Genomic DNA, 25,349 nt, shown 5'->3' with positions numbered 1-25,349 from the left:
AATAAGGAGCAGGAGGGGAAGGAAGATTGCTCACTCTACTCATCATCTATAACATCATATTTGATCTTTACATGAGGCTCCCAGGGAGGCAAAGAGGCGGTAGAGGTCTGAATCCAGGAATAACAATGTGCACTGAATAATTCTCACTGCATGATGGAGTGTATGACACTGACACGTTACCAATGCATCTTCAGGGGTTAATGAGGGAAAACCTGCCTGGAGCCGACAGCCCAGGACCTGCCAAATGGCAACAGGTCCTTTCTGGGAGGAGAAGAGACCCAACAGAGGGAAATCAGAGGCACAGAACAAACCACCTTGTGCAACTACATGATATTTCAGTGGCCAACACTAAAGAGCAAAGGGAGGGGAACCTGGTGCCAAAGGGGAGACAATGAGGGGAGTTCAGCAGCTCACGGACAAGGAGTAGGAAGAGAAGAAGAGCCACAAGTCCTCATGGCAGTCTCAGCATTGAGCATAACATCAAACAGGCTCTTCATTGTGTCCCTAATGTATCTGTCTCTGACATTTTTTCCCTCCTCCAAAGATTTGCTCTAGAGTAGACATGACCTGGGTGCCTGAATCAGCTCAAAATCAGCAGCATTGTGATTCTAATAATAATAATTTTAAAAAGCCTTAATACAGAGTGGGAGAAGTAAGCATGACCTCTGAGAAACCCAGAAAACTCTGCACCTCTTGGGTACGAGTATTAAATGAGGTTTAAAAGCTTGCTGCCCTCTCCAGCCCATGTGTCAAGACCAGAGGTGGTGGTGGAAGATTGAAGGAGAATAATTTGCAAGGGAGGGGTGTAATTTATCAAATTCTGGGAAACTCATCACTTTGCTTTGGATGGGAACTAGTGGCAAAAATAGCTGGTAGTGATTAACAGGTTTTAAGAGGCACCTGCTCCAAAAGTGCTTTGTATTATGCAGAAACAGAAAATTATAATTTTAAAGTTATTTTGCCTTCCCTATGGTTCATTTGGTGGTTTCCTCTCACCAATTGAACGAGATAAAGAAGAAAAGCTCTCTGAGAAAAGCAACACGTGTCCCTGCTGAGGGGGACAGAGCTGCTGCCTTTGAGACATCTTGGTCCAAAGGTTGCCCTTTTTCCCCCCCAGCTTATTTTAGGAAAGCTACACTTCATTGCAAAGAATAGCATTCTTCATCAACAGTTAGAAGCACACATGGTTAGCCTTGAACTTCAGGAAAAGTTGTCTGCTGCTAATGGCACGTGTTCTCAGGGATGAGAAATCCTGATCAAAAGATCAAGTGACAAATCCTGATCAAAAGATCAAGTGACAAATCCTGCTATTATTTCTGACTGTGACACGCAGTGAGCTGTAGATGTGCCATCAAATCTCATGTCAGTGCATTGGAGGGGCTTCACTGGCAGCCCTCAGGGCTTTCCAGAGCAGTGAATCCCCCACACCCCTCAAGATCCATCCTGTTCCTAGCCATGGCTGCTTGTGGCATGATCTGACCAGCCTGCTCCAGCCTCATTGTTCGTTTGGGGCTTTGTCTAACACAAGACCAAGACACCGAGTGCCCAAAGCAGGCGGTGTGTGGCCGAGGTCAGGGAGTCTGGGGCTCTCCCCAGATGGTTCCCAGCCATTTGTGGTTTCTCCCCAATGGTTCCCACATGGCAACTGGCTTCATATCAGCCACCCCATGGCTGAACAAAGCCAGCACCCTACCCACAAAAAGGCCCAGACCCCAAAGACAGACCCCTCTCTGAGGGACCAGCACATCTCCTAAATGTAGGGGTGGGATGCGTGGCTGGGCAGCAGGCACAGCTCTGTGTCCTCAGCATTCCTGGCAAGCATCAGTGCCACTGCTCCCCCAGAGCAGCAGAGAAGTCAGGAGAACATGGAGCATTGCCCAGCCTGCCCCAAGGAGAGGAAGCTGCTCCTTTACAAACCCTGCCTGCTCTGGAGCTGGGTCCTTCCAGTTACCCAGAGCTGAGATTTATATGGCAGGAGACGGGGGGAGTGCAAGCACATGGGCTGGAGCAACTGGATACCCTCAGATTTATACTCCATTTGGGATGATAATGAGGTGGTTAATACAGAAATACAAGACAGCAATAAACCACTGACTTTTATAGATCTCAGTGTGGATCTGAATCATCATTTGGTGAGCAGGAGATGGGTGATATACAGCAGCCTGTCCCGCCTCGCACCGCGCGGCTCCCTGGGAGAGCAGCAGCACCAGGGAGCACGGAGGCTGATAAATCCTGCCTGCCTCTGCAGGAACAGTGGCCATGGGATGGGATTTGCTAATGGAATATGGACCAACTAATCTCAATTAACAGCATGTTCTTGTTGCACAGAGATCCCTTTTCCTCTACTCAAGTTGTGCTCATTTTTAAACCCTTACATTTCATTGGAAACACATTCTGGCAGCTGAAGGCAGATTGTGTTGCTTGCTTTAATAAAGGGAATAAAAATTACTTGGTTGCTGATGGGCAAGGAACATTAACTACCACTAAAACATCTACTTTCATGTCACATAAAGTCATCTAAACTTCCATCAACCTGCTTATAACTTTGAGAAAAAAAAAATCACAAAACTATGGCACATGTGTTGTAAATGCCTCAAAGTTCACAGGAGCTAAAAAACCCCATAATATAAACAGCAACTTGACAAATTAATGGCTTGAAAGGCCCCTTTACCTTACAATGAGACACCTCCTTGCAGCTGCCCCCAAAGCACAGACTCTGGATGCTGGACAAATGCTGTGGGCAGATGCACAGCCCTGGGTGTTCAGTGGTGCTGCTGCAGGGCTCCTCTTGCAACTGTGCCCTCCCTTGGCTGCTCCTGCTGACCCTGCTTTTTGCTTGGGTTTTTCTTCTGTCTTGGACCAGGAAAGCCAAAAAACGTTATAGAAATTGCTTCCAAAGTAAAACAGGGACTTTAGGGTACCTGGCTTTAACAGCCTGACTGCTGAGAGCAGACACTGTCAGCAGCTCCCAGCAGCAGGGCCATGAAAAACACGAGCAGCTTCCCAAAGTGTTTCTCTTGGTGCATGCATGCACTTTCCAGTGAGAGGGACTTAGAAGCTGAAGTGATATTTCATTAAGGGAGCTGGAGCTAATCCTTCCCATCCCTATTCTTCTCAGAGCACAGGCAGGCAGGGCTGGGCAGCAAGGTTTCTGCTACCTCCACACCCCAAAACCAGCAGGAATGGAATATAGGAGGATTTTACTTATATATGATGGAAGAAACAAAAAAAAGATAAAATGTTAGAGGAGATGGTCCAGAAATGCTGAAATATAAATGAAGGACTGAAGTAATCTACCCCTACTTTATGTAGTGGCATAGATATAAAAAAACCCTGGGCTTTATTATTATTATCATTATTTTTATTGAGAATCCTTTTTCTTCCCAAGAAAATTGTTTATGTAGAATGTCCCAAGAAGCTTCAATTTTTGTTTATATATCCATATATATTGAAGCCCTCCAAACAATCACCTGTAAATTACAGCCTTTCTAAGCAGCAATATATATCCACAAATCAGTCCCAGGACACTGAAGCTGTATATGAAAAGGTCAATTTATGTTACTCCAGGCAGAGAAAAAAAATTGCTCGGTTTTATATAAAAAAAAAATTTCTTATTAACATGTACAGTTAATTGGATAATAAAAAAAAAAGACCTGGGCTGACTAGAAAGTTGATCTAGTGAACTCCTGAGCAGTGTAATTTACCAGGGCAGTGATCCCACTGCAGGTACAGCTTCACCTGCTGCACAGCCCCAGCTGTGGCTCCTGTGCCCCACGCACACACTGGGGATGCTCCTGTGGCACTGGAGGTGGTCTGCACCACAGCAGTGGAATGCTCTGCAAGAAATCCCTGAAAAACTCAGGGCAGAGCCAACAATGCGAGAGGAGCAGGAGCAGAACACTGTAGGACCAGACCCCTAATCACATATTCCTCCTCTCATAGCTGCAGCAGGCAGGCAGGCAGCCCTGGAGCCTCCTCCTGTGTCAGACCATCTCCAGCCACGGGGAAGGGGCACTGGTTTGAGCTTTTGCTAATGGGGATAAAACCTGAGCTTATTTTATTTTTGTGGGGTGGCCAGCCATAACCACATAGCCAAGCAGGTGCTGCCCATCACACCTTGCTGCTGAAAAAGCCCCTGCCAAGTTCTCCCCTTGGGACCCTGATGGGCAGGGTTAACTTTGGCCAGTTGAGCCCTGCCAGTGGTCTGTGTGCAAGGAAAGACAACGGTGGTTCAAAGCAAGGCGTGTTTGTACCTGCAGCCTTCTCACAGCCTTTATCTCCTGCTGTAAATGCAATGTTTGGGGGCAGCTGAAGGAGGAAGGCTACCACAGTGCTGCTTGATCCCGTTATCAGCCCTAAGCTGAGTTTCCAGGGCCCTGAGCCTCACCACTTGTGACAGCAGAGTCCAGGTCACACACACACTGTTTAAAATATGCTTTTCCTCAAAGCAAGACTTTAGGAGAAGCTGCTCACAAAGCCAGCAAATGACATCAACCAAAGGGTCCATTCATCAAGTGGCTTCTTAAGTGGCAGGAGTACTTTATAGAGGCCAAAGCATCTATTTGCTGCACCTTTTCCTTCCATAAATTAAACTCTTGGTTTCCTCAGTGAAGCACCACTGGAAACGTGAAAGAAAACTAACAGTTGTATTGGGTCAAACATAAGAAAATGAAAATTACTAGGAAAAAACGTATTCAGGGCACTTTCTCAAACACTCAGGTGAGTTTAAACAGGAGCAGCCTTGCTTACAGGGCTTTTGTCTTCACCTTCCATCAGTGCACAAGCTTTGCCCACAGAGCCTTTTTTTGTTAGGTGAATATTAAGCCTGTCCACACCAGCCTTGGCTTTTGCCATATTTTCAGGGAATTAGGACATTTCTAGGAAATTTGTCCTGGCTGTGCAGAGGGATAGTGCTGGGCTACTCTGGCAGTACCAGCGAGGCAATTGGTGTGAGCCACTGCAGCTGGCCAGCACAGCCTGAGCACAGACAGGGAACACTCACACACCCCAAACCAAAAGGAAAAAAACCCCAAACTCCATTAATTCTGAGTACAAACAGTTTCAGGAAGAGCACAGCCCCTTTGCAGATATTGAAAAATAGGAGTTGTGCTTGTCGAAGGAATTATTCACTGTGAGTTATTTGCTCTACTAGCAAGTTCCTTTCCCTCCATGTGCTTGTAGGGGTGAGAGCCTCCTTTTTCTGCAAAGACCCCAGAATCACCCCAAATTCCCAACAGCACTGGCACGGGAAGGCATCTTCCACACAGAGGGAAAAAGCAACAGGATCTTTATGGGAGAGAGGCCCCTCTGCCAGAGCCAGGGCTGGGCACCAGGGGCTGTCACAGCACAGGGACACTGTCCAGAGCCACCTGGTGCCGCAGTCTGTCTGCAGCAGAGCAGGGAACCAGCAGGAGCATCAGCTGGGACAGATGGACATGGGGACATGGGAGGGGCAGCAGCGCTTGGAGCAGGCGGTGATGCACAGAAATAACCACAAATCCATTGCCTGCAGTACCCCCAGGGCAGGATGGGGCTGCAGGGCACCTGTCCCTGCAAGGGACACTGTCCCAGGAGCGCTGTGACACAGCAGCGAGGCAGCACACAGACAGGTCGTGCACTCTGTGAGCTGTTCTCCCCAAAACTGCCCAGTCACGACCTGCACAGGAGTCTGCAACCCCTGTCCCACACTGGTGGATTTGCTGGCCGAAATCAGAGCAGAGCTGACACATTCTGATCTTGGGGAAATTGCACCCCCCTAAAAAAAGGGCTCTCCCTGCTGTAGCATGGGGACATCAAATGCCATCAGGGTTGAAAGGCTTCAATAATTAAAGGTTTTCGATCTGGGAATAAGCCCTTTGCCTAGTGCCACTTGGAGCAGGCTTTGATTAAAGGGTATATTGTTAATTGATGGTTAAAAGAAGGGAGGCGTTTTGGGGTAGTTTTTTGCCTTTTTTAGAGGGGTTTAGTGCTTGTGCTACCCTCAAGCTGCCAGAGCAGTGTGGCACTGCTGGGCATTACGGCAGCCTGGCAAGAGCTGAGCTCCTGGCCATTAATTGCTGGATGGCTCAATGTCCTCCAGCTCCTTCCCCCCTTCCAGCTCCAGACATTGATGAATTTTAAGCTAAAAGACCAACTGAATTTATTATCTTCCATTAGTCTAATACAATACAATTTATTTTTAAACAGCTTCGCTCATGCAAAAGCATCCCAAAGTGATTCACAGCAGATGACAGGCTCTGCATGCAAACCCAGGCAGTTTATACCCTCCTGCATGAGTTGTCCCACTGGCTGGACCACAACCAGGAGGATTTAATTATCCACAAAATGGCAGCATTGTGCTTTGTCCCACAGAATGTGCAATCAAAACAAGGTAAATACGGGAAACAACACATATAGGCAGAGCCAGGGGAGAGACAAGAGTATACTAAAATATGAAAGGAAGGCTGAGAAAATCACACTGTGAAAAAGATGCTGAAAAAGTTGGGAGGAGAGAGAGAAGCAGGGGAACTGTTTGGAAACCAGGGGCATAGAAAGTGGAAGCTACTATAGAAGAGTAGGACTCAGGAGATGAGGGAAATACAGTAGCTTGACAGGCAGCAAGTTTATTTGCATTAGTTCAGGATCTAGCCCAGTGCCATTTCTGCAGACAACCAACCAGCATTTTCCAAAAAACATAGATTTTTTTTTTTTGACCAAGCCTCTCCCCTAAGCTGTGGTCAGGACAGATTTACTTAAATGACAGAGGGGAAAAACTCTCACCACAACAGCCTAACTCAGTCCCTCTCCCAAAACCCAGCAGGAGGGGGTGAGAGCTTTGTGACCAAACAGGGGCATCATTCCCTCCCACAGCAGACCTGTCCTCCAGCCAAGGGGACGTGATCTAACCAGTGATTTGACACTCCTTTCCTTACATACTATTGCAGCTCTTAGCCAGAACAACACAGCACCAGCACATACCCTGTGTCCACCACAAGGCTCACTCCCTTGCCCAAGATGTGCAGACGCATCCTGCACTTTCTCCAGCCCAAACAAAAGCTCAGAAAAAGCCCACTGACCTGTTCCAAGCAGAGACTCACAGCATCTCACCCCAGACCAGCTTCCACCACCACCTGCAGGAGGTGTAGCCCTGATCATGCTGCAAACCACCTGCAGCTGCTCCAGCACAACCCCCTGGGACAATTAAAGAGACAGAGGAAGGACACAGCAGCATGTCAGAAAGCTGCAGGCTGTGCCTCAGCATTCCTGGCTGAACCTGGACGAGCAGGGCCTGCAGGATGCCCGGGAGGACCAGCATCACTGCCTGTGTGCAATGCAGCCACAGAGGAGGCAGGAATCGTTGTCTGTGCACAGTGTGTAACAGCTGCAGTAACAGCAGAGCCCTCGGGGAGCCTGGACAGCCCTGCAGGTCAGGGTGAAGTGACACGCGTGCTGAAGTTACACAGCCACAGCCAAAACAATGCCCTGCCCACAGCAGGTCCCCTTCCCTGAGCCACCACCCGTGCCACCAGCCCCACTCCGCAGCCCATCACCACACTGGGACCAGCTCTGGGGACATCACCTGGCACACTCACAGATTCTGTGTTTGCTCCGGAAAACAACTCTCCAGGGATGATTTCAAGTCAGACACCCCAAAAATCACAACAGATTAATTCCACATGATTAATTGCATCCCATGTGATTAATAGCATGAAAGCTGTCTCAAATGCCTTGATTCTTTTTTTTTCTCCCCATAAAGAAACAGACACTTATGCCATGTGAGAAATAAATTTTTCCTTCTGATTTTCTCCTTGTCTGTAGAACATTTATAAAGTGGAAAAGCCAGCGGCAAAGCATGTCAGAATTGTCTTTTAAGGGGTTAACATTTGTAAGATGAATGCTGCGAGAACTCTTTTTTTTTTTTTAAATAAAAAATATATTTCTGGAGCAAAAACACAAGCAATAAAGAGTGTTTGCCTGTTGGGAGGCTTGTTTTGTAATGCGGTATGAATAACCAGCTGACAATCCATTTTTTTGTTTTCTGTTCGTATGGCCAATGGCCACGAGCCAGCCAACTTTATTGTCCTTGAAATGTCACGATTTTGAGTATGCACAGAATTCTTAACTGCCCAATTTACTGCATAACATCCCTTTTTATTATATGGCAACAATGTGATCCTGGGCTCAAAGACTTACTAGTTAAGAAGATTATGTGTTTTCCTTTTTCTGTTTTGTTAAAGTGCCAAGTCTTGCATTTTTGGCATCTTCTAAAGAATGAAATGTCTTCTGAAATATTCTTTCCAAGCACAGAAGTTACCTCAGAGGAGCTCGGCATGGCAGGGCTTTTCAGTACTTTCCCGCTCTCTCAGAAGTTCAGACGCATTTCTTTTCCTCAAAAGCTTCCAATTTTTGTCTCTTTGTGTGTATTGACAGCAAAAAAATTGTCCTTCATAAGTTTGTGTTTCTTTACTTTACTGATAATTCATTTCTTTCGCTTTTTGTTTTTTTCTCCCCTTCCCAAGTGTGGAACGTTCGTGCTAGTGAGGGGAGTGGGCAGGAGACAGGCAGGAGGAGGGGGGAACGCCTGCCTGCACCTTTGGCCACATCCCTGCATCCACAGCATCCTGGTCCTGCAAAGTTTTGGCCACGCCATCGCCCGTGCTGGGAGTGCACACCCCAAACTGGCAGAGTTTTAGCCAAATTCAGCTCTGGCACAGAGGTGAAACCCTCCCTTTGTGGGAGATGGACGTGCTAAGAGTGTGACAGGGCTGGCTCCCCCAGGGCTGGCACCAGGGAGCAGGAATATGTTGCAGCTGGAGAGTGCAGGGGTCCATCACTGCTACCCTGGGTTTCAGTGTGGCAAAAAGCAGATTGACTTTGCATCCCATCTCCTCCAGCTGCCTGTGCTTCCCCGGGAATGGAGCCTTTTAGATATGTTTTCATCAGCTGACATTTAAGTATGAATAAACAACTATTATGCATGCACTAAATATTCATGTTTTACAACATTGCCATTGCACTGAGGAATTATTTATGAGGCTGCTGCTCCCCAGTGGGGTGAGGGGACCTGGTTCAGGGCAGCCAGGAGCAGCCCCTGGGCTGTCACTGCGGCCATGACTGAGCCACAGAGTTGATGTTTGTACCTTGCCAAAGGATGGCATTTCCTAGAGCTTCCTCTGAGGTGCAAAGGCAAGGCATCCTGCTCTGGAAGATGTTGTGTCCTGAACCTTTGCATTCCAGCTGAGACTTTGGGGCACCTGTCCTCCCTTCCTCCTCCTCTGGCAGAGGTCATTGCCTCAGCCCCCCAGGGCTGCTGTGACTACACTGTGTGTGCTGCCAAGGCAAGATGCTTCACTGCATCTCTGAGTTCTGTTCAGCAAGAATTTTAAGAAATAATAATTAAAAAACCCCTAAATGATGACAAAGATACTCTCTTCTCAGAAAACCAAACTGCAAACCCAAGTTCCTCCTTCTGAACCCAAGCACTGACCATTAAAGGGTTACTTAGGTTAAAAACCAGACTTTCTGAAAAGCCATTCTTGAGGACTGGGGCCCTTCCTCTAGCTGCTGCTGGAGGATGGGGACAGGGACACCTTGGGCAGTGTTCTGAACATCCCCTGCCCTTGAGGCACCAGCTGGAGGCCGTGGCTTGAGGAGGCACCACTGTGACAGGACCTGAAGCCAAGGGGAGAAGAGTGATCCAGCAGCTTCCAGGGTGGCTGTCACCAGGGTTTGTCCTTGGAGGGTAGCAGCATTTCTGAGCAGCACTGATGGCCACTCTATTACCACTAAAAGGCTTATATGTAACCCCACTGGCATAGACATGGATGGCAAAGTGCATAGGGAAGCATTTGGGGGTGAAAAATCCCCATGTGAGCTGCAGAGGGAGAGGCAGACTGGAGGAAATCAATGCTTTTCCACTGCTGGGAGGCACATGGGGCTGTGGGTAAGCCCCAGAGTGAAACGGGTTTTGAACAACAATATTTTCATTAAATAAAATCACAATTTTCTAGTTTCTGCAGGGATGTCAAGACCTTTAAGAAAATGCCTGATTCTGTTCAATAACAATAAAGCTATTCTCAAGGTAATTTTCTAAGTAAAATCACCCATAAAAGCCCAGGTTGCATTAGCAACGTTTCTTTCCAGCAGTGTTATTATCAAGGACTAAAAAAGGCAGCTGGGCCCTCTGCTCCCCTTCAGGCAGACAGCAGGCAGCACCTTCTTCTTCTCCTCAAATAATTTAAGTTAGCAGTGAAACATTCCTTCCAGGAAGCTCTTGCAGCTTCAGGTTCATGTGGCCAGTCAGCAGTAGAGACTGGATGTGCATTTGTATTTACACTTCCACTGTTTACATCACTTATGAGGCGCTTCATAGAGCTTCTGTGGCAAAACTGCTATCTGCTTTGGACACTTGCCCTCCAATTGCTCACAAAAAAACCACCCAATACTTGATGCTTTCATCTGCAGCTGATCCCCTGCTTCATTCCACCTTTCTCTTTCCTGCTGTTTCTCTGGGTTTGGTCCTTCCAGCCCTGCTTTCTCTCAGACCTTCACAAAAAACCTTCAGCACCACAAAACTGCCCTGCCAGATGTCTCAGCCTGGCCAGAGTTGCCCTTGGCATCCTTCAGCATTTTGCTATTAAAACCAGAGCAGGACACCCAGGCAGGGTCATTCCCTTCCTTTAAGCAGTGGAAGGCAGCAGCTGCTGGAAGAGGTGGGAGGCCAGGCCTCCATAAACAAGGACAGGGTTTAGCAATGGGACACAGAGTGAGCTATTGAACAATTAAGTTCATTAATTGTTTTCACTGGAAAGCCATTTCCACCTCCAACAACTCCACATTCCCTGACCTAGCTGGGACAGCCCCAGGTACCAGATCATTGACATCACCCCATGGAGCATCCCCAGCTCCATCCCCCTGCCCATCAAGCACATCAGCTGGCACCGCTCCGTGGGGCTGTGGATCATTTGGCTTTTGAGTGATTGCTTGCACGACTTTGCTCACAGCTCCCTCACCCCAGCAATTTGGGAGTGAGGCGCGGGGCCCTCACGGTGCTGGCGGACAGACAGACAGACCTGGGTGAGTCCCTAGGGTGTGGAGGGGCTGGTGGGGGAGCACTCCCTGAAAGCCTGAGGGAGCTGTTGGTGTTGCAGACGTCTGCCCTGTGCCCATGGGCCTGCTGATTTCCATACTAAAGACATTTCCTGTATGTGTGTGCCGCCAGGGAAAGCTGCTGTCTAGGACTCAGCTCTATTACTGGAAGAGCAGCAGCGGCTTTTGTGCTACTCCCAATATTGCATTTCCAGGACCTGCTCTGTGGCTTTGGAAATCCTCCTCCCAGCTCCCCACATCCCCCCTGGCCAATTAGGGAAGATGCCTGGTGGGGGTGATGCCCCCCCCCCCTGTGTGGCAGGGCTGTGCTGAGGGACTGAGCCATCCCTTCTTGGCCTTGGGAAGCGCGGTTCACAAGCCACTGACAGAGGGATGAAATGCAAATATAGCATTTCTTGTAAAGTAAATTAAGCTAACAACGAGGTAACAAACCGCTGTTAATATTAGATTAACTTGTTTGGCAGGATATGAAATGGGGTGAGCTGGATTGCCGGTGGCGGAGTGCTCAATAGCGCTAATGCTGCTCAGGGAAGTATAACATCCCTCTGACAGACAGGGGCATGCTCCAAAAATAAAATAAATTAAGTCTGCAGGAAGAGCCAGAATCTGTGCAGCAATTACACCAGCATTAAAGATGAATGGAGACGAAGCCTAAGATTTTGATTGCCTTTAAACACTGGCTTGTTTTCTAATCTCAAAATCAGACTGCGCTGTGATCAGCCATTAGCCCCGACCACATAAAGAGAAAGAGACAGAAGATCCTAGATTTTAAGTATGAACTTAAAATTCCTCTTTGATCTAAGATAAGGAGGCAAATAGCAGATAATGCAGAAGTTAAAGCCAGGTGAGTGCAGTTGGCAGCTGGGGCTGACTTTGGGAACGATGGAGGCTTGGGCAGAGGGGTCAGCGGCAGCCGTGTCCTCAACACGGGGACTGAGGCACAGGCTTAAATGTCATACTATATGCCAGTGGTCACTAAACTGATTAAGCAGTGGTTATCTTTAGCAGTAAAAAGGCTATCTGCTAATACTAAATTATTAGCAGCTCAAAATGCCATTTACTCTGCTCTGATTCCTTGAATGAATATTTATGCCAAGTGATGACTATAACACCATCAAAAGGTTTCCGTGCTCTGCTCCGTAGAGTGGAAGCGATTATTCAAGAGCAGGCCTGCACTCCAGCCCTTGTTTCTATTAAGCAAATTTGCAGCATTCAGACAAGAATTCATGATTGCTTTGTCCTCCTGGGATTTTTATTTTTAAAGGTGTCCCACCTCCTATGCTCTTTGGGGCATGGACTGTGGCAGGTAAGCCTTGTCGGTTGTGCAGACACAGAAAGGAGGGACACAGATGCTGCACAGTTTCTCCCTTGTATTTTTTAATTTTAAAATATAAGACAATTGGATTTGCCCCACCCTATTCAGCCCTGGGAAGTTGTGTCCTGCCCCAGGCTTTCCTCCCATGCACCCAGTCTCCAGCTGGGGCTTTTGCATGAGCCAACATCATGAAATTCCTCCTTAGGTATCAGAAATCAGCTCTACAGCAATGGTGACAAATCAAGAGGGCTGCCCATCAGAAATGAAGCCCCTGCACCCCAGCAGGGGAGCAGTGCCTGCATTTCACAGCAAGGGCAAGTGCAGGGAGGCAATGGGAAGCCACTGCTCCTGAGTCATGGCCCACAGTGTAACTAAGGTACCTTTCTCTGAAGGAGTGAATTTCCAAACTGGTACCAAAACCCTCCCTAAGAATCTGAACTGAAACTGAACAGCCCCTCCAGCTTGTTTGGTGAGTGGTTTTGGTTTGGTTTTACTGCTCCCCCCCTCACCACAGGACAGCAGCCTTGCCCTGCCATTGTGTGCTGAATTGCAGCAAATCCCATGGGCAGACAGGCAGGGATCCATCAATCCAGAGCACGGGAAGGGCAGGGGCTGTGTGGCAGCCCATTTCAGCAAGGAATGGAAACACTTGGGCAACAAGCTGCTCCTTTCCGTAGCCCCGGGGTGGCTGCCTCCACTAGCCCCTACAAAAAGAGCATCAACCCTACAGTTTCTCAAAAGACAACCTCCCCCCACCCCAAAAAGCACTAAAGCAGTTTAAACACCACATATTCATAGGCAGCTCTAAGTGACTCTTTAATTGCTATTCCATGTTTATGGGAATAAAAAGGGATGAGGCCACACATTTTATACTGGGTCTCCCAACCCAAAACATCTGTTTGTGAGGAAAAATCACCAAATCAATCCACGTGTCTGAGGTAGCTCTAGATGACAGGTGATATTTTGAAGCATGCTAAGTGTCTGGTGGTGTTTTGCTTCTGCTTAGCCATTATTCAGCACAGGTGTACATAAAAGCATTTCATGCAACAGGCAGAGCAGCAGCAAGCTGCACTGCATCTGGCATTTGCAATTCAGAGAACACACACAAGTGACCCAGGACCAGCAACCAATTAAGTCACATCAGGAAAAAAGTACTCGGTGTCTATTTATTAAAGGAAAGGGGGGTAAATCTAGGAAAGGAAAGAAGACAAAATAAATAGAATTGCAGCCATCCTTTACAGCTACTGGTGCACTATATTAAAGTGACACTCACTATACAAAGAAATGTGTTTGATACAGTCCAGTGGGTTGCACATGAATTGCATAACCTTGAAAATCATTGCACAAAGCATCGTAGCAGGAACACAGTTCAGAATTTTTTCTCCGGGAGATGCTTCAAATCTGATCGCTTTTATTTCGTGGGAGGTCAAAGCACCTGGCACAGAGTGAACAAAAAGGGCTGGGAGCAGGGATCTGCTGCATCAGCGCCCGGTCACGTCCCAGCCCTGACATCAGCTCCCGCAGCAGCTCTGACCTGGACAAGTGATGCCCCATGGGAAAATCCCACTGCCTAGCAAAGCCTTGAAATTAATATTCTGATCAATGCCCAGGCACCTGTTGGCAGGGCTGCAGGGAGCCTGTTCCTCACAGCCCAGACTGGAGACACAGGATCAGGCTGCCAGCAGGAATTCCATGGCAGTGCTGTGTCTGAATCCACAAGGAGCCTCTCAGCCAGCAGCCCAGCATGGCACAGCAGCCCCGCCAGCAATGCCCATGGTTCCCAGCCACCACCTGCCCCCAGCTCATTCCCCCCCATTATCCAGGGAAGCAGGTGGTTGGATGGAAGGCTCCACAACCCTGCAGCAGCATTTCCCCCAGTTATTACGAGAGAACCTGCCTCTGCTGTGATCCATGCAGTTTCCAGGGAGCTATGTACACGTTTCCAGCAGTCTGTTCAGCTAAAGCACAGGAAATACAGGAATGGCTTTTGCCACACGGGGAAGAAACCACGGCAAAGATGACCAGGAAACATTCATAATTTTTAATTCACACCAGTAATAAAATTGCATTACATTTTTCATAAAATAAATGTTCCAGTTTATATACAGAAAACAGACTGTACAGAGCCCTCCCCCAGACCCCAAAAACTCACAAACATACAGGCAATGCAGTGCTCAGCTAAGCAGGCACAACTGTACATCTAAAATTGTAACTGCTTTGTGTTGGGGGGGAAAAGTACTACAATGTATATAGTCCTCTCTGGACCAAGAATTAAAAAAATATTGCAGGCAAGCTGACAGACGCCCTCGCTGCTCGTGCGGCCAAGCGCCCATCCCACAGTGCTCCAGCCAAGCAGGGGCTGTTATTGAACCTGGGACTCGAAGCTCCCGTTCAGCTGCCCTTCCTCATAGTCCATCTGACACAAGATCATGTTGTTCTTCAGGAAAAATTTGTCTCCCACGCAGAATCTGGAAGATAAAAAAAGGATTGGACGATGTGAGTATGAACAGACGTGAGAACGGGGAGAGTTTGAGGCGGTTTGGGTCCAAAGGCGACTCTGGTGAGCAGAGTTTGATTTCCAGCACTGCCCCCCTTGCCATCCCAGGGTTTTGCTGTCCCTTTCCCTGGCACATCCGTGCTTGGCTCCAGGAGGAGGTTGGGAGCAGTTTAGGGATTTGTCCCTGCAGAGAGGAGATGTGGGCTCTCCAACCAGGAAGCCAAGCGGGTGATATTACACAGAGCCTATTTGAAGTTTTTGCTGGTATCCACATTTCCACAGCTCCCTCGGGTGAAGCAGTATTTACACTAATTTCCAGGCAAGGACTGGCTATTAAGTCCTCCCTCACCCCCTTGTGTACAGTGCTGAACAATAAATAGAAATTTCTCGGTGGCTGGACTCCTAACCTTTATCTTCATTGAGCGAAGGGCACTGCTCTCTATATACCATGTAAATTGTTCTGTTTGTCTTGAAGTTGACAGAGAAGCTTGTGATATTTAACAATTTTATTTGACCATTAAGGTCAAAAAAGTTCCACATATAAGATCGGAGAGGTGTGAATTGGCAGCCAATAGCTTTTTCCGCCCTGCCTGCTTGCCCAGGAATCAGAAGCTAATCTTTACTTCTTAAGATAACAAATAATGTTCTCTGCACCCAATTCAGGGGCTGGTTTTTGTCCACAACACTGGCAGGGCAATGACAGACCAGAGCACAGGCTGCCCCAAGGGCTGAGTCTGAAATCAGCCTCAGGCCCCTAAAGCAGAGAGACACCCTGGGTCAGGCACTATGCCTCAAGGCAGCTCTGCACTGAGAGGAAGGGGTAGGTACCAGCCTCTGGCAAGGCCAAATATCTACAGGAAGATCACTGGAGGTGACCCCATCCCCAGGAGACTTAGCAGACCTCAAATGCCCATTTCCCCTGCTCCCAGGCAGAGCTTTGGCACTGCCTACCCCTTGTCTAAAGTGCTTTCATCATCTGTAACTCAGGCACCTTCAGGCAGAGCATCTCCATAAAAGTGAATATTTTCTGCCAAAAGAACAGGACTGATAACTTTAGAGCTTCTTTAGAGGCCCAGCACAGGCACAAGTTTTCTCCAATTGGACACCTGCAAATAAGCTGATTAATTTGCCAAGTTGGTACAGAGAGAACTGGCCATTGTTTCACACTTTATAGGATTTCACTGAAGACCTTCCATCTTCTTCCCTCTGTGGCACATGCTCTAGTAGTTCTGAAATTCAACCTTTTCTGCATATTAAAAAGATAAAGATTATTCCTAATTTCAACTAACAGCTTTTATGGTAAAAACTGTACTGCACACACTCTCCTTAACACCACCTGCCCCAGGAGCAGGTTTACTCACAATAAGTAACAGACAGAGCTGCTTGCTTTTCACTACTTATTCCCACCTTAAGTGCCATATAAATCTCCAGGAAGAGAAATGCAAAAATCACTCTTGCCACCAGCACCATCAACAGCTGTCTCTTGCCAAACCTGGTTCTGGATGTAGAGGAACCAAAGGAGGAGCTGGAGAATCTGGGAGTTGGAAGGTGTGGGGGTGTGTACAAGCCCATGGCAACTGAAATGCTCTACAGGGGTACCTTAATGTGATGTGAAGTTTTGGGAGAAGGGTTTGATTCACAGGAAAGGCAACTATTTCTACCTGCCAGTCCTGCAATCCCACCAGTAAACTGGGATCTCTTCAGCTGATGCATCACAACTGGAAACCTCAGGCCCAGTTTCACACTGCCAGCCCCCATGCTCAGAGCAGGGATGTTGCAGAGCCTGTCTGGGCAATCAAATTCCAGCCAGCAGCAGTGAGAAACAGGTGCTGAACCTACTCTGCCATTCCTTAAGAGTGATTTTCTTCCCAGCAAACCCACACTTCAGATAATGGCAAGAGAAGGAGCTGGATTTCCTGCAACCCTGTAACACTGGCCTGTCAGATAGTCATAGCAGTGACCAGGTTTTATCCAGCACTATGATGACCATGACAACTTTAGAACAGTTTACAGCATGGCAGGAGGAGTGGTAATGCAGGACTTGATGCCAAACTGATGTTTTAGGGAATAAAAGTGATGAAAACTTTGCACACTTGGTAAAAATATTAGAGATTTTGCTGTGATGGATTTAGCACTCTATACAGAGCCCAGCTATAGAAGGGCAAGCAAGCTGGAAGAGAACTGAGGAAAGGTCTTCATCACCAAATCTTTTCAGAGCTGAAGAACAAGATGGGGTTTCCAGTGAGGTTTCCAATTCAGAACCAGAACTGGCATCCACCTCTGCAATTTTGACTTTAGGGTTACTTAATCTCATGTTCTCAGTTCAGCATCCAGTGCTGTCTGTTACAGGATCACTTCCATTCTGCCCTTTCAAGCCCAAATCTCCACAAAATAAGTCATAAAAATTGGCAGCCCTCTGACCTCAGCCAAAAGCAAGAATCTACACACAGCCCATCTTCCACAACAACTCAGCCCCTCACAAACTGAGCAAATCCCTCGTGCATCACAGCACAACTCTGCCAGAGCTGGGGGATTACCTGCACTCTCCTGCTGGGCAGTGACAGCCCTGGAGGTTGTCTGAAGGACCGAGTGGGACCATGCTGGCGATTGAAGAGGGAAGGGAGGTGCTTTGGAGCCTTTGAAATAAAGGGTGAAATTTAGAAGAAGTTACTGAAAATGAAAACTAGGCAGCACTAGGATTTTCTGGGAGAGAAGAAGGGTGAAGTAGGGGTTTGATGAGAGACACTCAGCCTGCAGACTCCAAGGCCAAGCAGCACTCCTGACTGTGCTGCTAGCCCAGAGCCTCTGCCTGAAAGGACATTTACAGCCCCAGGTTTGGTGTGGAGTTTGGGGGCACCCCTCTCCTGCCCAGGAATCACCAGGAGGCTGAAAAGAGCTGATCCTGAGGGCCGAGCCTGGCAGCACCCGCCACACTCCCGAGTCTGGAGACAAATCCCAGAACGGACTGGCGGGATGGGCATCTCGGGGGATGAGGTGGGATCAGCTCTGAGCTGAGAGTCTCGGAACAAGCCGGGGCAGCCGGCAGATCCCGCAGCGAGCCCAGGGCCGGGAGCCACTAGATGTCACTGCCGCCCCGGCACTGCCACCGCGGCCGTGCGGGGACAGCGCTGATGGCGCTTTGTACCTGGAACAGGCACTGCCAGCGAGAGCAGCACCTCATCCACCTCCACCGTGCTCCGCCCACCCCGCCGACACCAAATTCACCTGCAGGCTGAGCCAGTGGCGGGGCTGCGCGAGCAGAGTCGGACAGGATCTCCCAAGTTCGGGGGGAGCCGGCAGCGGCTTGCATTCACACGTGTATGGCTGCTTCATGAGAGATCCCACTGTGACTCTTGTCCAGACTGTTTAAGTCAGGATTTTAGCTTGACTTTTACAGAATTGGGTTCTCCATCTTCCCACAAGTTTTGTCATCTCTCTCACACTTTCCCATGGGATGAGGCATTGTATCCTAGTTTCATCTTTGGGAAACACAACCACAGATCCAGAACAGGAACACCAGCACAGCCCTTAACCTTGGGCAGTCACTACAGCCTGACTAAACAAGCAGTAAGACCTGCAAGCAGTTCCAGGTCTATCTTAGACAAGGACAGACAGCTGGATGCATCAGAAGGTGATAAAGTATCACATCTGGTTCTGTGGGCTTCCATTCTGCCCATGATGATCAACAAACATGGTGCTGGGAAGAGTTTTCACAGCCCTCCCAAACTCAGCTGGCTACAGGTAGTTCAAGTGAAAACACTGTACATGGCCCTTTATTATACTCCCTGATCTCCATCTTCCACCCAGCAGAAATAAATAAGCCCCACTCAAAATTATGCCACCAAGATCCCCTATTAATTACACAGCACCTAAATGGATTTGTTCCTAGTGTTGGAAAGGGCTTTGCCAGAGTATTTTTCTCCTTCCTGTCCCTTCTCTTTATACTTCTTCTTTTCCACCCCCAGTTCTGAGCATGTCAGAAACATGATTAAAGTGAGATAAAGTCAGTTTGCCAGAGGAAGTCCATTCTCCATCATCTGCCTTCTGCAAAGAGGGCAGCTCCTGAAAGGACGCTGGAGCAGTTTGTTTTATTCAGCAGCAGCTGGACAGTCTGTGTCTGTGTCCTCCCCCTTGCCCCTCCAATTCCCAGCAGCTCCAAGGGGATTTGCAGTAAAAGGGCTACAGGTACTCACACGGATCCCCCAGGTCAGCCTGGCAGCCCAGCCCCAGCCCTGCCCCCAGGCTGTGAGCCCAAGCTGGGCAGTGTGCATCAAACATCTCCCCCGTTTCACAGGCAAAGGTATAAATTAGTTTGTGTGTACAATAACTGTGTCCTCACCGCTGGTTGCAGAGCTGACAGGCAAAGCAGTCCAAATGGTAAACATTATCTCTGGCCCTCATCACCATCTCAAAGGCAGGGATCAGTTTACTGCAGGCAGCACAATTCCCGGTGGTACCAAAGAGCCTGCCAAAGAAGCACAATCATTAGAAGCCATTTTAATTAAATGGTGGAAGGACTAATTAAGTGTAATTAGCAGTATCAAATACTGTATTGCACCAATAAATAGAGGTTGCAGTCTCCATTTCACTGACCAACCAGCATGCAGGAACTTGGGATAGAAATGCCTGGTGAGCAGGCTCTGATCATCGAGATGAAATTTCATTTGGTTTGTGAGCCTAGGGCTAATTTGCTGTCTAATGGAGAAAAGCATTAAACACTTAGAGCACTATTTTGGGGCTCACAAAATTTCAGTCAAAAACTATCTGCCTCTCTGCAGCAGTGGGGTAGATGCTGGGAGCTGCCCGTCCTGCTCTGCGAGGGCTTGCTGCGCTTGGCCGCAGCCTGGCGGAGGGACAGGCTGGCAGCAGGACACACAAGTCCTGCAAACTTTGCCAATCCTGGCAGACAGCTCTGTAACAGAGCTCAGGAAGAACCTCACTTACCTGCTGCTTAAAAAGAAAAAGCACGACTTCTCTTGCAATGAGTGCACAGCATTTCACCAGGCATCTCAGAGAGCAAGTCCTCCTCCCTGGCTGTGCCTCCCCAGCCCTCCCGGGAGCCAGCTAAGCCCTTCCACGGCGGCCTGAGCAGCACGCTCAGCCGTTCCACTTCAGCTCCCCGCCCTCCAGGACAGCCCTTCAGCACTGGAAGCTTTGCCATTTTCATCTTGGCTTTCACTATCTGTCTCCCCAGATGTCTGATGCTGTTGCAGCTCCTGCCGGGGGACTCGAGCACGACTGCGGCATCCTTCCCGCAGCCCCTTGCCCGAGGTGTCCCTGCAGACCCCGTGTGTGCCAGGGGCACGGTGCCATGGGCTGACAGAACCGAGGTTCACCCCAGCCTCTGGTCACATGTGGTTAGTCACTTGGCCTAGGGGATGACAGAAATGGTGTTTTGGGGGTGATGGGCCTCAAGACATGCAATCCCTGCAGGCCATAGCTCTGTGCATGCAACACGCCGCTGCCCGCCGACAGAGCTGGGCTCGCGGTTTGTTTCAAGCCATCGGTTCTGGCTGATTCCACAACACGCAGATGAGAAGCATCAGGAAAATCTATAACCAATTTCTAAACCTGCAATTTGCCAGGCAAATCAATACTAATTATTACTGGCCAGTAATTGTGAATTAAAACACCCAGCAGTGTTATAGAAACCTCCACACAACTCTCCCACCCTCCTACAGTGCTCCCAAAGTCAGCTCGCTCTCCAGCTGTAAGAAAGCCCACCTTTATTTTTCTTTAGAAGTGGTATCAGGGGTCTTCCATTAGCCTGGCTGGAAAATCCCAGGCCTTCCTATGAAGAAACAGCACTACATTTTTTCCCTCAGAGCTAAATCACACAAACCAAAACACTCATGCAGGACGGAAAATCCACAAAGGGAGTACCAAAATTTCTTCCCCCATGATTCCATCATCTGAAGGCTGAAAGGCAGAGGGAAATCCCAGCTGTGTAATTTGCACCAGCAAAAGGCAGTCCCTTTCTCCCTGCAAGCTGACCCCTCTTGCTCCTGCCCCCACAGGCAGGGGAGGCAGCTGGGCACGGGCCTCGGCTGCCTAACGCCAGCAGACAGGACTGGAAAAATGCAGCTCTGAAAAGCATCCAGGTCTCCACCCTGGAACACCCTGGCTCTCATTCAGCACCCTCTCACAAATCAAGCCACTACTGCAGACATCCCTCCCCTCCTCAGCCTAGCTGCCCCTTTCCACTTGGGCACAGCAAAGCCTGACAGCTTTTGCCAGGGTTTTCCCATTTCCCATAAAGCCAGGCATCCGTTTTTAGAGTACCCAAGTCACAGCAAACTCAAAAAAATGAGTCAAATGCATTAGGCAGGGAAACTGGGAGGTTAATCCTAGATTTGCTCTGTGCCCAGCACTGCTACATGCACAAGTATAAAATATCCATTATTCATTAGCATCACAGTTGTGTGGAGCTCAATCTAGATTAAACAAAATAAAGGGGCCCCAGACAGCACCATTTGCATTGTTAAGCAGGTGCTTTTCTTCAGCCTTCAAATAGGAGACTTTTCTAAATGGAAATGATGGGGAAATTTGGACAGATGTTCACTTAACTATTTAAACAGTTAGCTTAAGAAACATGAAAAATGTATTTGGCATCGTATTCACCTGTCTCCTTTCAGGGGTTTTGGGGGTAAACCAATTGTTAAACAGCTTTGACTGTTTGCATAAGATCTGAAGCTTATGTTCTGTCCAGCTGAAATCATGTTGCCTTCTAATGTCTACATAACGTGGCTTTCAGCGAGTCAGAGTGCTAATCTTTGTCTCTTCTATCAAGTTTCACAGTCCTCCATACCCTCCCTTTCCCAACAGATGAACATTTCACACTTATTCTAGCACCTCCTAATTTTAATCTGCTTTTCAGGGAGTGATTTAGAGCCCCATGTATTCACCGTGCTTCTAAAAATATGCCGTAACTTGTAGCTCAGTGAACATGACATTTTTTTAATCTGTTGAAAGAAAATGCAAAATGAACAGAATCTTTTGCCCTTTTTTTTGTTTGCTTGCAGAAAACCTGCCACCTCTGATATCTCCTGATCCAGAAGCTACTTGAGACTACTGAAACTTCCTGCAGTGGGGAGCTTAACGTTATTGGAAGGAGGGAGAGAAGATAAGGAGCAGGAGGAAAAGCCTTCCGCCCCAAGCCCCATCTGTGGTTAAATTTAAAATAACCCCACATGAACAAACTGATCTGCATTCTGTCCCCCAGACACCTTCATAACAGATGCAACACTCTCTCACACATTCACACACACAAAGTTGAAGCACATTAGAAAAATCTATCAGAAGATGTTTAGCCTCTACTTACCAGCTCAGAGCCATTGGCATAAAACAAGCTGGAAATACAGAAAGTTTTCAGTTTGGGGTTGTTTTGCTTCTTCTAAAAAAAACCTATTTATTCACTTCCCTTTGAAGTTAAAAGGCAACAATTTTTAAGTACAGATTTATTCCCCTTTATATAACAGGAAGATCCAGCCAGCTTGTAAATAAGCACAGACTATGCAGATTTAAAATTTAGCACAATTAAACTTTTACCCTGTGGTAGTAATTATGTTTAATGGCTCTTAGCCTGAACTTAACCATGTCTATTGTTGTCAGCCAGTCTAAAAGCAGGAGTTTGTCCAAGGACAATTTTCTGTAGTTTATGGGCACACTAAAAACCCCGCTATGCCCTGTTCTCATTGGCCATTGATGTCAGTGTGTATAGTAAAAATTAAAGCTAATTGGCATACAGGAGCAGCCCTGAATGCAAATGAATTTATGGGAAAAGAAGGGAGCGCTCCTGGAAGCAGTAGGCAGCTGTCAAAGGATGGGTTTTATGTAGTCTTGTCTGGGCTAAAGATCAGTCTTGTGCTTGGTGATCCAGACCTCAGCAACTCTGTGAGTACACCTCAAATTCATTCAAACCACAGTAATGGCACAGCACCCTGCAGGGTCTTTTTTTTTTTTTTTTTTGAGGGGAAAAAGAATGTTAAAGGGTTCTTATGGTAGGGAAAACAGTAAGAAACTTCTGATAGAAAAATGTTAAGTTTAGCACCTTTTAACAGATTTTTTTGTTCAACCAAGATGTTCAGGGGGCCTAAACTGAGAACCTGTTTGCCTATTTCTGTCTCCACTAGGAACAACAATCTGGTTTAGTCATTGCCTAGAAGGAGAGAGTCCCCATTTCTTCTCGCCCCCTCTAGCCTGGTGTCTGACTAGATAGCAGCTTGCAATCAAAAAAGAAGGAGAAAATCTCCCCTCTGCAGAAAAAGTTTCGGAGCTGTTGACTTCATAGGAGACAAAAAAAGAGGAAGCAGGACAAGCACATAAAAATAACGAATGGTACAGAAAGGAAAGGTTGGCAGTGCCAACTGGATTATTTTAAACACAAGAACAAAACAAGCTCAAAATTCAAACAGCTGAGTGGAGACTGATAATTCCCCCCCAAAAAAAGTTTTTGTCAACACTGAAAGATAAGAATTATGAATGGAAGGAGGACTAAACACTAACCTACAGATAAATATCTGCATTTGTAGATATTATGTACAACTGCTTATTTTTCTACATATTTATATATCCAGACTATCTGGATATACAAGTTTTAGAAGAACTATGGATTTCCATGCTCATATCCTCCCCAACCAGAAGGTAAAATAGGTTTTCCCACATACCTCCCCTATTTGCTTGCTGCTCTTTATTTCTTAGTTTTATCAGGGCCTGCTGTAGAAAAAGACTTGCTTTATGTTAACTGAAACCCATCCTCATGAAAAGAACTGTTTTGCCCCTACCTTTTGAGACAAACCAACAACTGATTTTTCAGTGAGGGTGGCTCTTAAATACTGCAATCAATATCTTTCCCATCTGTGGATATTAGAAATATGCTGAGCTACAAGTGTGATTTGACTGGAGTATTGAATATACCAATAAATGCAGGGAAAGCCTGAACATCACTTAAAAAGACAAAAAGGATAATCTTAAAAGCAACTTCAGACAACTTTGTTGTAATCAGCCTTTGTGTAATATTAGAGGAAGCTTCAGTGGTAGGAGATCCTTCAGCATGGTAAATAGATTATTAGCTGGTGCAGCCTCCTATCCAGGACACCGTTGTCAGTGCTGCAGTGGGAAGTCATGTCAGCTGAAGGAAAGGAAATGCATTTTGATACTAATGAAGTTGGTCAAGCTGTCCTCTCATGAAGCCTTCAAGTTCAATCCCAAAGAATTTACATCTCACATGCCAAAGGGTTTGGCATTCAAGGACAGCAGAGCAGGGGGAGTTGAACCAGTACAAAACAGCCCCTGGCCAAGTGACCGCACTGGTTCAGAGACTGCTGGGCCTGAACTTCAAGGTTGCTCAAGGGAGTCTGTTTTCACTTGAAGGACACATCTGAATGTTCACTTATTTTCCCTCCTTTGGCCTCTCCCTCCATATTTTCAGTGGGCGTTTACAGAGGGGTTGGGACCATGAGCAGGTAGGAGAAGTCCAAGTCCTCCTGCCCTTTCCCAGGGTGTAACTGAAACTGCTGACCTTAAACCCATCCTTGCTCTGGCACTGCTCAACACAAGTGCAACAACGTCCTCTTAGGAGAGTTTAAACACAGCAGCCAGAAAACTGCAAAGCCGAAAGTGCCAGAGGCATGCTAGTGTACCACAGCCAGGCAGAATTGCTCCCCATTAGCTTTCCTCCTCAGTGAGAAGTTGTGGAGGTGAAAAAAAGAGGGCAAAAAGCAAACAAACAAACCAAGTACAGGCACAGGCTGTGAGAAAGTCCTGGACCAGGTACTGCAGGGGAAAAAAAAATATCTGTATTTTAACATCACAAAGCACAGCAATGTTGCCAAGACACATTGTGTTTTGAGCTTAATTAATCCTCCTTAATCTGTACAGACACCAAGTGTAGAAGTGAGGGTGTCCTATGCAGCATGCAAGATGCTCCTTATTGCGAGGCAAAAGCAGCCCTTCAGCTTAGTGACATTTTTAGGCACTGAGCAGACACCATTTGTTCAGCCACACTGCATTTATACCTCTCCTTCCCACACTAAACATGGCCCTTGAAAATCCAGCAGGACACGCTCTCGGTGCATATACGCACACTGTGCTTCTCCAGAGGGGAAAAAAATCCCAAATTCTCTCCTTCCTGCTTCAAAGGTGCTGCAGCTTCTGCAGGTTAAAGCCACATTCTGAGCATTAGTGATGTTGTGGGGAGATTAACATAAAATCTGCCTGTTGAGGCACACACATCTCAGTTCCCAAAGGCTCGTTCTCACACAGCCAGCCATGGTTTAGTGGTTTGGCTCAGGGCTCTCTTCCCTGACTTGGGGAAGGCCACCAGAAGGAGGGAATTTGTCCACATCCTCCTGTGCCAACAGAGTAGGGCACCCACATTTGTGCTCTTATCACACAAGAAAATTCAACCCTGCATATTTGCCAGATACAGAACACCTCACCTAAAGGGCT

General features: G+C 47.5%; 1 protein-coding gene across 2 annotated transcripts in view; it reads right to left on the bottom strand.

The window, feature by feature from the left end:
* Positions 1-13,555: 13,555 nt before the first annotated feature.
* LMO1 (LIM domain only 1) overlaps positions 13,556-25,349 on the bottom strand; it is a 55,649-nt gene continuing 43,855 nt past the window's right edge. The window contains exons 3-5 of one of the 2 annotated variants that reach the window (XM_030948864.1): positions 19,240-19,365; positions 17,438-17,536; positions 13,556-14,871 (exon numbers count right to left, since the gene is read on the bottom strand). In XM_030948864.1, coding sequence (XP_030804724.1) covers positions 14,766-14,871; positions 17,438-17,536; positions 19,240-19,365 — 331 coding nt within the window. In that variant the 3' untranslated portion in view covers positions 13,556-14,765. The remainder of the gene's footprint in view (positions 14,872-17,437; positions 17,537-19,239; positions 19,366-25,349) is intronic. The other variant, XM_030948865.1, reaches the window with a different exon arrangement.

This window comes from Camarhynchus parvulus, chromosome 5, assembly GCF_901933205.1.
Source record: "Camarhynchus parvulus chromosome 5, STF_HiC, whole genome shotgun sequence".
In the NCBI taxonomy this organism is placed as follows: domain Eukaryota; kingdom Metazoa; phylum Chordata; class Aves; order Passeriformes; family Thraupidae; genus Camarhynchus; species Camarhynchus parvulus.
The sequence above is the reverse complement of the archived record's forward strand: the minus strand, read 5'-3'. Positions and strand labels throughout refer to the sequence as shown.